The sequence below is a fragment of the Oncorhynchus gorbuscha genome, linkage group LG09 (assembly GCF_021184085.1).
Source record: "Oncorhynchus gorbuscha isolate QuinsamMale2020 ecotype Even-year linkage group LG09, OgorEven_v1.0, whole genome shotgun sequence".
Taxonomy (NCBI): Eukaryota; Metazoa; Chordata; class Actinopteri; order Salmoniformes; family Salmonidae; genus Oncorhynchus; species Oncorhynchus gorbuscha.
This window is the reverse complement of record NC_060181.1, coordinates 19,083,836-19,097,927: the sequence shown is the minus strand read 5'-3', so window position 1 is coordinate 19,097,927 and position 14,092 is coordinate 19,083,836. Positions and strand designations below refer to the sequence as shown.

The 14,092-nt window shown below is 35.1% G+C and overlaps 1 protein-coding gene across 8 annotated transcripts in view; it reads left to right on the top strand.

The window, feature by feature from the left end:
- LOC124043244 (cytoplasmic dynein 1 intermediate chain 1-like) overlaps positions 1-14,092 on the top strand; it is a 157,120-nt gene that overhangs the window by 6,351 nt on the left and 136,677 nt on the right. Inside the window, exons 4-8 of one of the 8 annotated variants that reach the window (XM_046361609.1) lie at positions 1,097-1,193; positions 1,777-1,782; positions 2,537-2,587; positions 9,823-9,882; positions 10,325-10,446. In XM_046361609.1, the coding sequence (XP_046217565.1) occupies positions 1,097-1,193; positions 1,777-1,782; positions 2,537-2,587; positions 9,823-9,882; positions 10,325-10,446 (336 nt within the window). Of the gene's footprint in view, positions 1-1,045; positions 1,194-1,776; positions 1,783-2,536; positions 2,588-9,822; positions 9,883-10,324; positions 10,447-14,092 lie in introns of all 8 variants that reach the window. The other 7 variants (XM_046361607.1, XM_046361612.1, XM_046361613.1 and 4 more) reach the window with 7 other exon arrangements.

The window sequence follows — 14,092 nt, the reverse complement described above, 5'->3', positions numbered from 1 at the left end:
CAGTATGTGTGCTTGCAGTATGTGTGCTTGCTACTGTTGCATGTAACAGGAGTGTGAATTTGCTGTTTTACTTTTACACATCTCAAATATCATTTTTTGTGTGTTTGTTTTTTTACACATGATCATTACTTGTTTCTCATTATTTGTTTCTCCAATCCAATTTTCTATTTCCTCACAATGTCTATTGAAAAATAAATTAAAATATTTTTGAATTCACATGTGAGAAAATCTTAAAATGTCATACCATTCATTTAATTTCTGTGACATTTCGCACTCAATCATGTTATGCACATTCTCTCAAATATTATTTCTAACAATTTCATACCTTTCCCATTTCATCTGAACTTCCCCATGTTTTTGGTGTTTAATGTATTTCCTCATCTGTGGTACTACATGAACCTAAATGGGTTCTTTGGCTGACCCCATAAGATAATCCTTTGAATAACCTTTTTTGGTTCCAGGTAGAACTCTTTCCACAGAGGGTTCTACATGGAACCCAAAATGGTTCTACCTGGAACCAAGAAGGGTTCTCCTTTGGGGACAGCCGAATAACCTTTTGGAATCCTTCTCTCTAAGAGTGTAGTATTTTATGAGCCCTTTATCTATGCACAGGAGTTTCCAAAAAACAATGATATTGAGGTGGAGTTGTTGTATGCAAATAAATGTGAACATCCACATTTTCACATTGAAATTATGGGCTTAATAACAACAGTTGAAAACATACTGTATCTCACTACCAACATACTGTACGTTTAATAAGGTATTTGTCACTGTTCTCTAGTGGTACAATATTGTAACAACACCCTGATCGCAACATGACCTTGTGGTTGTTGTACAACAGTGGCTTTTGCAATGAAACCTTCCAATGACCAATGAAAGCCATGATTGCTTTGACTTGAATGGTAAATGAGGAATCCATTTGACTTTCTGTCCCCTTTGTGTTTTCATTTGATCATTCTTTTTTATCACTCATTTGCTTTCAACCATTTCACCCTGTTTTTTCTTTCGGCCACCCTCTGCCTCTGGCATTGCTTGGGTTGACCAGTCCATCCGCTGCAGCCTTTAATGTTGGATACGTGTTATTTTCATTATTTAGTCCCGAACCCCATGTCCCCATCCAAATCAGTGAGCCGACACAGCACCCCCAGTGAGACGGGAAGTCAGGACTCAGCCGATGGGGCCACAGCCGGCAGGTAGGCAGCCATTTTGTTTATATGACTGTTATTATACTTTATTATAACATATGGTTGAGTTGGAGTTACTAACCCAGAGTAAGACCAGGGCAAGAGCAACTGGAATATTGCTGAGATGATAATATGAGTATGATGCTTATCATCCAATACATCAGGGATGTTCTCTGAAATATTATCATTGACTGTTTAGATTCAGTAGTAATACATTTGTCATGAAAAGTACTATATCAAATCAACATATTATTATTACTGTAGTATTACTGTAGTATTACTATAGTATTCATGTAGTATTCTAGTGGCCCTTTGGCTGTGTTCCCTGGCTTAAAGGAGTGCTACATGAAAAATGCATCATATGATGCATCAAGGCAAGTCTTTGCTCAACTAAAAGTGCTTTACCTTGACTGCTGACATGCACCATTTTGGGAGATTTTATTTGAACTAATGGTCAAACATTTGTTAGAGTAATATTCCTTTAATGACATGGTGGTTGTAGTTAAGTGACAAAACACTATAAGCATACAGTTTATCTATGCGTCTAGCTCTCTCACATACCTCTCTTTGTCTCTTTGTATGGGATCTGCAGGTATAGGTAAGGACCAATGTCAGTGAGGGTTGTTGTTGGATGTTGTGTCTTGTTGCTGTGGGTTTTGATACACTGTGTACTGTCATTTATCTCATTCTATCATGACATAAGCACAACTCACACTAAACTGTGTTATGTGAATATCAATCAGACTCAGATTTGTTTTACCATATCAAAACTCTCCCAACTTACTTTAGTTTTAAGGTATTTTAAACCCAAATCCTAATTTTTTGGGAAAGATAGTTCTTCAAATGATAACTTTTCAGAGAGCATCCTTGGTGAGCCACAAAATGTCCTGTACATGCTAGAATGCTCTGTAGATATCAACTTGATGCACATAATTCAACTCTCACTTCTCTGAAGAACATGGCCTCCAGGCTAACATAGCCTCCAGGCTAACATAGCCTCCAGGCTAACATAGCCTCCAGGCTAACATAGCCTCCAGGCTAACATAGCCTCCAAGCTATGCTCCCAGGCGTCATGCTGTGGCACTGCTGCAACCCATGTGTCATACATGCTTATGTGTCATCATACAGTAGCTGACGTTCATCTCATTCTCACACACCAAACCAGCACTGATGACTAAATGCGACTGTGTGTTATCTGTCAGATATCTGACACTGAGAAGGACCCCCAGAACCGCAATAGAGTACAATCCCCCTCAAGAATTGAACTCTATTGTCCCCATCAGGCATGATGTGTTGGTCATCGACGGTGTCCCATGTTGAGTGTGTTCATTTATGACTGTGTCCCCTCTCAGGTCAGGTTTGTCTGGCGTTAGTAAGCATCAGGCACAGGCTCAGAGCGACAGGTAAGCATTTTCTACTCAGAGCAAGGAATGCTCAAGCCCAAGTTTTTCACCCACAGACAGGACACACAAACAGACAGACAGACAGACAGACAGACAGACAGACAGACAGACAGACAGACAGACAGACAGACAGACAGACAGACAGACAGACAGACAGACAGACAGACAGACAGACAGACAGACAGACAGACAGACAGACAGACAGACAGACAGACAGACAGACAGACAGACAGACAGACAGACAGACAGACAGACAGACAGACAGACAGACAGACAGAGTGATACAAATAGACAGTGAATGTTATGGCAGGTGTTTTTCTGTCAGGCATAAAAAGCTGCAAAGGGTTGTTCTTTCCCTCATGGGTGACTGCTGCCTGACACCTGCTGTTTCCCTAAACCACTGGCTTGAAAGATTTCCACTCGCATGATTCAATAGAAGTCATTTCTCTGTGACAGATCTGACAAAACAGTCTTTTAGGGTGTCATCCCAGTTAAGACAGTCGGGTCGAATGACGTGGTTGACGCTTTACCGCGCTCTACTAGCATTGTGCATCTGTTAAAGTGGTAATGGGCATGTTCACCATTCCTGAAAGGTACCATTGAGAAGTGGTACGCCGGTCAAAAATGCTAGCTACCCTGTCACAATTTGCACTTTGGGAGATGACTTTAGAGAAAGCTCCAGTTTGTTTATAAGCCACCCTGAATGATTGCCCCACAAACAAAAGCAAGCACAGCTTTATCACTAAGCATATACTGTATAAACAGAATATATTCTTAATACATGACATATGGGTGTTCTATATGTCATAGAACTGCTTTCATACAGTATACTGAATGTGATTGTGTACAGGTATTGTGACTTGTGTATACTGTATGTGAAGATGCATACATTGTGTGCTGGTTCAATGTCCTGTATTGTTGGCACAAACTGGCATATATGAAATATGTAAATACAACATATCTGGTTTGTAAAGCTATATATATGAAATATGTAAATACAACATATCTGTTTGTGAAGCTATATATTTGAAATATTTAAATACAACATAACAGTTTGTAAAGCTATATATATATATATATATATATATATATATATATATATATATATATATATATGTATATATGTATATGAAATATGTAAATACAACATATCTGTTTGTAAAGCTATATATATGAAATATGTAAATACAACATATCTGTTTGTAAAGCTATATATATGAAATATTTAAATACAACATATCTGTTTGTAAAGCTATATATATGAAATATGTAAATACAACATATCTGTTTGTAAAGCTATATATATAAATATGTAAATACAACATATCTGTTTGTAAATATATATGAAATATGTAAATACAACATATCTGTTTGTGAAGCTATATATTTGAAATATTTAAATACAACATATCTGTTTGTAAAGCTATATATATATAAATATGAAATAAAATACAACATATCTGTTTGTAAAGCTATATATATGAAATATGTAAATACAACATATCTGTTTGTAAGCTATATATATGAAATATGTAAATACAACATATCTGTTTGTAAAGCTATATATATGAAATATGTAAATACAACATATCTGTTTGTAAAGCTATATATATGAAATATGTAAATACAACATATCTGTTTGTAAAGCTATATATATGAAATATGTAAATACAACATATCTGTTTGTAAAGCTATATATATGAAATATGTAAATACAACATATCTGTTTGTAAAGCTATATATATGAAATATGTAAATACAACATATCTGTTTGTAAAGCTATATATATGAAATATGTAAATACAACATATCTGTTTGTAAAGCTATATATATGAAATATGTAAATACAACATATCTGTTTGTAAAGCTATATATATGAAATATGTAAATACAACATATCTGTTTGTAAAGCTTTATATATGAAATATGTAAATACAACATATCTGTTTGTGAAATATATTTGAAATATAAATCTGTTTGTAAAGCTATATATATATATGTATATGAAATATGTAAATACAACATATCTGTTTGTGAAGCTATATATATGAAATATGTAAATACAACATATCTGTTTGTGAAGCTATATATATGAAATATGTAAATACAACATATCTGTTTGTAAAGCTATATATATGAAATATGTAAATACAACTATATATATGAAATATGTAAATACAACATATCTGTTTGTAAAGCTATATATATGAAATATGTAAATATATCTGAAAGCTATATATATGAAATATGTAAATACAACATATCTGTTTGTAAAGCTATATATATGAAATATGTAAATACAACATATCTGTTTGTAAAGCTATATATATGAAATATGTAAATACAACATATCTGTTTGTAAAGCTATATATATGAAATATGTAAATACAACATATCTGTTTGTAAAGCTATATATATGAAATATGTAAATACAACATATCTGTTTGTAAAGCTATATATATGAAATATGTAAATACAACATATCTGTTTGTAAAGCTATATATATGAAATATGTAAATACAACATATCTGTTTGTAAAGCTATATATATGAAATATGTAAATACAACATATCTGTTTGTAAAGCTATATATATGAAATATGTAAATACAACATATCTGTTTGTAAAGCTATATATATGAAATATGTAAATACAACATATCTGTTTGTAAAGCTATATATATGAAATATGTAAATACAACATATCTGTTTGTAAAGCTATATATATGAAATATGTAAATACAACATATCTGTTTGTAAATATATATGAAATATGTAAATACAACATATCTGTTTGTGAAGCTATATATATGAAATATGTAAATACAACATATCTGTTTGTAAAGCTATATATATGAAATATGTAAATACAACATATCTGTTTGTAAAGCTATATATATATATATATATGTATATGAAATATGTAAATACAACATATCTGTTTGTAAAGCTATATATATGAAATATGTAAATACAACATATCTGTTTGTAAAGCTATATATATGAAATATGTAAATACAACATATCTGTTTGTAAAGCTATATATATGAAATATGTAAATACAACATATCTGTTTGTAAAGCTATATATATGAAATATGTAAATACAACATATCTGTTTGTAAAGCTATATATTTGAAATATGTAAATACAACATATCTGTTTGTAAAGCTATATATATGAAATATGTAAATACAACATATCTGTTTGTGAAGCTATATATATGAAATATGTAAATACAACATATCTGTTTGTAAAGCTATATATATGAAATATGTAAATACAACATATCTGTTTGTAAAGCTATATATATATATATATATATATATATATATATATATATATATGTATATGAAATATGTAAATACAACATATCTGTTTGTAAAGCTATATATATATATGTATATGAAATATGTAAATACAACATATCTGTTTGTGAAGCTATATATTTGAAATATGTAAATACAACATATCTGTTTGTAAAGCTATATATATGAAATATGTAAATACAACATATCTGTTTGTAAAGCTATATATATGAAATATGTAAATACAACATATCTGTTTGTGAAGCTATATATTTGAAATATGTAAATACAACATATCTGTTTGTAAAGCTATATATATGAAATATGTAAATACAACATATCTGTTTGTAAAGCTATATATTTGAAATATGTAAATACAACATATCTGTTTGTAAAGCTATATATATGAAATATGTAAATACAACATATCTGTTTGTAAAGCTATATATATGAAATATGTAAATACAACATATCTGTTTGTAAAGCTATATATATGAAATATGTAAATACAACATATCTGTTTGTAAAGCTATATATATGAAATATGTAAATACAACATATCTGTTTGTAAAGCTATATATATGAAATATGTAAATACAACATATCTGTTTGTAAAGCTATATATATATATATATATATATATGAAATATGTAAATACAACATATCTGTTTGTGAAGCTATATATATGAAATATGTAAATACAACATATCTGTTTGTAAAGCTATATATATGAAATATGTAAATACAACATATCTGTTTGTAAAGCTATATATATGAAATATGTAAATACAACATATCTGTTTGTAAAGCTATATATATGAAATATGTAAATACAACATATCTGTTTGTAAAGCTATATATTTGAAATATGTAAATACAACATATCTGTTTGTAAAGCTATATATATGAAATATGTAAATACAACATATCTGTTTGTGAAGCTATATATTTGAAATATGTAAATACAACATATCTGTTTGTAAAGCTATATATATGAAATATGTAAATACAACATATCTGTTTGTAAAGCTATATATATATATATATATATATATATGTAAAATACAACATATCTGTTTGTGAAGCTATATATTTGAAATATGTAAATACAACATATCTGTTTGTAAAGCTATATATATGAAATATGTAAATACAACATATCTGTTTGTAAAGCTATATATGAAATATGTAAATACAACATATCTGTTTGTGAAGCTATATATTTGAAATATGTAAATACAACATATCTGTTTGTAAAGCTATATATATAATATGTAAATACAACATATCTGTTTGTAAAGCTATATATATATATATATATATATATATGTATATGAAATATGTAAATACAACATATCTGTTTGTGAAGCTATATATTTGAAATACAACATATCTGTTTGTAAATACAATATATCAACATATCTGTTTGTGAAGCTATATATTTGAAATATGTAAATACAACATATCTGTTTGTAAAGCTATATATATATATATATATATATATATATATATATATGTATATGAAATATGTAAATACAACATATCTGTTTGTAAAGCTATATATTTGAAATATGTAAATACAACATATCTGTTTGTGAAGCTATATATATGAAATATGTAAATACAACATATCTGTTTGTAAAGCTATATATATGAAATATGTAAATACAACATATCTGTTTGTAAAGCTATATATATGAAATATGTAAATACAACATATCTGTTTGTAAAGCTATATTCAGTAACAGTCAAAAGTTTGGACACACCTAGTCATTCAAGGGTTTTTCTTTATTTGTACCTTTACATTGTAGAATAATAGTGAAGAAGACGTCAAAACTATGAAATAACATGTAGTAACCAAAAAAGTGTTAAACAAATCCAAATATATTTTAGATTCTTCAAAGGAAACACCCTTTGCCTTGATTACAGCTTTGCACACTCTTGGCATTCTCTCAACCAGCTTCACTTGCTTTTCTGACAGTCTTGAAGAGTTACCACATATGCTGAGCACTTGTTGGCTGCTTTTCCTTCACTCTGCGATCCAACTCATCCCAAACCATCTCAATTGGGTTGAGGTCGGGTGATTGTGGAGGCCAGGTCATCTGATGCCGCACTCAGCCTGGAGGTGTGTTGGGTCGTTGTCCTGTTAAAAAACAAATGATAGTCCCACTAAGCGCAAACCAGATGGTATATGCTGTGGTAGCCATGCTGGTTAAGTGTGCCCTGAATTCTAAATAAATCTCAGACAGTGTCACCAGCAAAGCACCCCCACACCATCACACCTCCTCCTCCATGCTTCATGGTGGGAACCACACATGCAGAGATCATTTGTTCACCTACTCGAGACACGGCGTATGGAACCAAAAATCTCAAATTTGGACTCATCAGATCAAAGGACAGATTTCCACCGGTCTAATGTCCATTGCTCTTGTTTCTTGGCCCAAACAAGTCTCTTCTTCTTAGTGGTCTCCTTTAGTAGTGGTTTCTTTGCAGCAATTCGACCATGAGGGCCTGATTCACACAGTCTCCTCTGAACAGTTCATGTTGAGATGTGTCTGTCACTTGAACTTTGTGGAGCATTTATTTGCGCTGCAATTTCTGAGGCTGGTAACGCTAATGAACTTATCCTCTGCAGCAGAGGTAACTCTGGGTCTAAATTTCCTGTGTCGGTCCTCATGAGAGCCAGTTTCATCATAGCGCTTGATGGTTTTTGCGACTGTTCCGTATTGACCGACCTTCATGTCTTAAAGTAATGATGGACTGTCGTTTCTCTTTGCTTATTTGAGCTGTTCTTGCCATAATATGAACTTGGTCTGTTAACAAATAGGGCTATCTTCTGTATACCACCCTTACCTTGTCACAACACAAGTGATTGGCTCAAACGCATTAAGAAGGTAAGAAATTCCACAAATTAACTCTTAACCAGACACACCTGTTAATTGAAATGCATTCCAGGTGACTACCTCATGACGCTGGTTGAGAGAATGCCAAGAGTGTGCAAAGCTGTCATCAAGACAAAGGGTGGCTATTTTGAAGAATCTTAAATATAAAATATATTTTGATTTGTTTAACACTTTCTTGGTTACTACATGATTCCATATGTGTTATGTCATAGTTTTGATGTTTTCACTATTATTCTACAATGTATAAAATAGTAAAGTAAAGAACAACCCTGGAATGAGTAGGTGTGTCCAAACTTCTGACTGGTAGTGAATATGAAAGACGGAAATACAACATATCTGCTTGTAAAGCTTCTGCACTGTTGCATTATGTTGCATTATGTTGCATTTTGCCCAACATAAGAGAGATAATTTTATATTTGTCCAACCATTTGGATTTTGAAGAACAGATAAATCATATTTATATTATTCTATACATAGTTATGAAACCATTTTCATATTACCATGACATTTTGTACAAATATTGTACAGTGTCCCACCATAATTTCATATTCATCAAATAGATATTCTGATATTTGACCAAGAATCTATAACAGGGAGATAGATAGAATCATGTTAAAACCTAAACATTTTCCCCATTGAATTGCCCAACTGTCATGTCCCCAATAAGTGATTATGTTTGTCCTGTATGTCTCAGTGCCCTTGCATGTGTATTTCTGTCTAATGTTATTCTGTTCTGACATTTGTGTGCATGCGTGTGCATGTGTGTGCGAAGGTGTGGTTAGTTTCAATTCTGTTCCAATTCAGTCAATCAAGGAATCAATTTAACTTCCAAATCAAGAATTGAAAAATCCTCATTGAAAAGAGGATTTGGAATCTCAGGTAATCTCCTGATTCAACCGAATTGATTTGAACTGAAATGTACTCCAACCCAGCTCAGTATGTGTTTATCTGTGGGTTACTGCTGTGGCTCACCTAACCTGGCATGTGTTTTCCCTCCCTCTATTGCGCCCCCTGCTGCCCACCCGAGGACCCTGCAGTGGGACACTGACCCCTCTGTTCTGCAGCTGCAGGATGACTCCGAGCTAGGGTACATACCGGTTCCTCTCCTCATCTCTATCTCCATCCCTTTTTCCTTCTCTCTATCCGTACTCCTCTTGGGGAGGTGTGTGCTTCAATCAGAGAAGGGCTGTCTGAACACCAGGGGTGTATTCAGAGATGTGAAACAAGCAGATAGAAATACCATGAATAGAGCTGACTTGAGTCCTTACTCATGTCAAATTGGCATGGCTGTTCTATGCAATATATTTCTATCTGAATGTTCCACAACATTATTCCCTACTGAATTAAGCCCGGAAGAGGTACTGCAGACTTGAAGGACTGAATCACCATATTTAATGTCTCAGTGTTGCATGAATGTACCAGTGTGTGTGTGTGTGTGTGTTGGTCAGCAGTGCTGAAGTGTGTAGCATGATGTACTACAGTACCCATAGTGCTCTGTGACCCACTACTTCCTGTCTCACTCCATCCAGGCGCAGGATGCATAGACTGGGGGCGTCTAAGATCACACAGGTGGACTTCCTACCCAGAGAGGTGGTGTCGTATTGCAAAGAGACTCAGACGCCCATCACTGGCACTACCCATCTGTCTGAGGGTGAGTGTGTACGGTGTGCATGCGTGCGTGTGTGTGTGTGAGTATTTTATAATCGACTTAACACAGCACTATGGTTCTCTCGATTGCTCGCTCTTTACAGCATACCCTCTAAAAAACTATAAGAACAACACATACTCTACAGTTGAACCATTTTAATATTTTTTATGATTACATTAAAACCATGTGAAAACAGAGAAGTCCACATTGATCTGATTGCCATTACTGTCAGATGGGCTGTAGGCCTTACTGCCTGGCTTGATCCACAGTCTGTAAACCTGTAGTGATTTATATCCATTTGACCGACACAGCCCTTCATTTGCTGAGAGAGGGAAGGAGAAGAAAATGAGAAAGAGCAGAGAGTGAATGAAAGACAAGGAGAGAGAGAGCAGGAGGAGGCTTTTTTTTAAAGAGATGCCTGCCTGCTTGTCTTTACTCTGGCTGCCTGGAATCAGAGAGAACAGACACTGCATTGACTCCCAGCTCTAAGTAGATGCAGAGTGACTGTCTGGGGGTAATACAAGATGGCTGCCGCTGTCAGAGGAGAGGAGTATCACCTGGAATGGTGGCTGTATCTGTCTCTCTCATTGTCTCTGTCTCATCAGACTAACTTAGAACTGAGACACTACAATTGTATTCTGTTTCATCTGGATTTGGTTTGAAAGAAAATGTTTTGGAATATTTGATACATTTAATGTGAAGTTGGTCAATTTAATTGAATTATACTTGTTTGATAAAGTGTTAGCCTTTTACTGCGGTGGGCTAATTCAGGGCCACACAGAGTGATTCTTGGTCCTCTTAAACAAATCTACTTTGTAACAAATTATACACCTCACACACATGGTTATGGGCTTAAAAAAAGAAGACACCTGTACCATGTCAGATTACATTTACATTACATTTAAGTCATTTAGCAGACGCTCTTATCCAGAGCGACTTACATAGAGTTGAAATGTATTACCTTTTGATTTTCCATCCCAATATTACACTTTATATACATCACAGAAGACTGTAATATAACAAAACCGCTTGACATAGAAACACTGGATTTTCAGCGTTTTTTTAACATCATGTTTATTACTTATGAAAAATATGAATAACATTCCACCCATGAGGCCAAAGAGGAGCTTTTGGTCATTGACTGCAGGAAAGGGCTACTTTGTTATAGATATCATTTTTCATAATTCTATCATTTTCATCATTAATGTGGCCAGGGATTCAGGAAATTATTGGCTTCCACATAATTCCACATTCACAACTAAAGAAGTTGGTTTAGCTAATGCTTTGTGACATGTTTCCCTTAGTGTGTTCCAGCTGCTACTCTACCATTATTATTAACATGTGCTGGGATATAATACTCAACCAAATCATTTATTTTGTAAATATATGGAGTCCACAGGAGGAGTCCAAAAAACAACATAAAATGCAGATGGTTGGAGAGAAACAGAGAGAGAAAGAAAGAAAGTGTCAGAGAGGAGTGAGAGAGAGAAGGAGAGAGGAGTGAGAGAGAAAGTGACAGAGCGAAGGAAAGAGGAGTGAGAGAGAAAGTGACAGAGCGAAGGAGAGAGGAGTGAGAGAGAAAGTGACAGAGCGAAGGAAAGAGGAGTGAGAGAGAAAGTGACAGAGCGAAGGAAAGAGGAGTGAGAGAGAAAGTGACAGAGAGAAGGAAAGAGGAGTGAGAGAGAAAGTTACAGAGAGAAGGAAAGAGGAGTGAGAGAAAGTGACAGAGAGAAGGAGAGAGGAGTGAGAGAGCGAAGGAGAGAGGAGTGAGAGAGAAGGAGAGAGGAGTGAGAGAGAAAGTTACAGAGAGAAGGAGAGAGGAGTGCGAGAGCGAAGGAGAGAGGAGTGAGAGAGCGAAGGAGAGAGGAGTGAGAGAGAGAATGAGAGAGGAGTGAGAGAGAGAAGGAGTGATAGAGAGAAGGAGAGAGGAAAGTGACAGAGAGAAGGAGAAGGAGAGAGAGAAGGAGTGAGAGAGCGAAGGAGAGGAGAGAGAAGGAGAGAGGAGGAGAAAGTGAGAGAGAAAGTTACAGAGCGAAGCAGAGAGGAGTGAGAGAGAAAGTGACAGAGCGAAGGAGAGAGGAGTGAGAGAGAAAGTGGGAGAGAGATACTGTAGAAAGAGAGAGAGAGAGAAAGAGACAGAGTAAGAGAGAAGGAGAGAGATAAAGTGGGAGAGAGAAAGAGAGAAGGAGAGAGAAAGAGACAGAGTAAGAGAGAGATACTGTAGAAAGAGAGAGAGAGAGAGAAAGTGACAGAGCGAAGGAGAGAGGAGTGAGAGAGAAAGTGGGAGAGAGAAAGAGATAGTGAGAGAGAGATACTGTAGAAAGAGAGAGAGAGAGAAAGAGACAGAGTAAGAGAGAGAAACTGTAGAAAGAGAGAGAGAGAGAGAAAGTGACAGAGTAAGAGAGAGATACTGTAGAAAGAGAGAGATACTGTAGAAAGAGAGAGATACTGTAGAAAGAGAGAGAGAGATAAAGAGAGAGAGAGAAAGAGATTGAGAGAGAGCACCAAACATTTGGACCAAGCCAATAACAATGCCAGCATAGTATTTGCATAACACTGTGTGGTAGCTCGCCATAATGTACAGCATCAATTCTATCCCACTTATTTGCTCTGTTCTGGTCCTCCTTACCATCAAGCACTTGGGTCTGTACAGAAATGACAGTTACTGTAAGTGTAGTATTGTCTCACAAAATGGAACCTCATGTCATTCCCTGCATGGAATCTGAGAGTGTTCTTTTTCTCCCCCCCCTTCCTTCCTTTCCCCCTCTCCCACCATCTTCTCCTGGCTCCTTGATCCCTCTGTTGGCTCCAGCTGGTGACCATGTGATCTTAGACTTCCTGTCATTATAATTGATGTGTTTTTATTCTTTCCACTTCCTTGAAGCCTGATCAGAATTAAAATGGCTGTTTGGAATTTCCTGTCAAAGGCGGGGTCATTTATTCAGCAAGTGCAACCACTGTCAACCCCTTTGATTGGCCGTTGCCCTTAGCGATGCAAGCTCCATGCAGTTTGTTTTCTTCTCCTCTCTTCTCCAACCCCCCCTGACCCCCAACTCCCCACCTCTGGTCCAAGAACCGGTTTGAGAAAGGAGGAGGTGTGTGTGTTTATGTACACTGAACAAAAATATGAAGGCAACATGCAACAATTTCAAAGATTTTACTTAGTTACAGTTCATTTAAGGAAATTGAATCTACTGATTTCACTTGACTGAGAATACAGATAGGCAATGCATCTGTTGGTCACAGATACCTTATCATGGTGAAACATGATGAATGGCGGCAGATTAATGGCACGACAATGGGCCTCGGGATCTCCTCACGGTATCGGTGCATAAAATGCAATTGTGTTTGTTGTCAGTAGTTTATGCCTGGTCATACCATAACCCCACCGCCACCATGGGGCTCTCTGTTCACAGCAAATGTGGCCTGTGGTTGTGAGGCTGATTGGTTGTACTGTGAAATTCTCTAAAACGATATTGGAGGTGGCTTATGGTAGAGAAATTATAATTCAATTATCTGGCAACAGCTCTGGTGGACATTCCTGCAGTCAGCGTGCCATCTGCATGCTCCCTCAAAACTTGAGACATTTGTGGCATTGTGTTGTGTGACAAAAATTCACCTTTTAGAGTGGCCTTTTATTGTCCCCAGC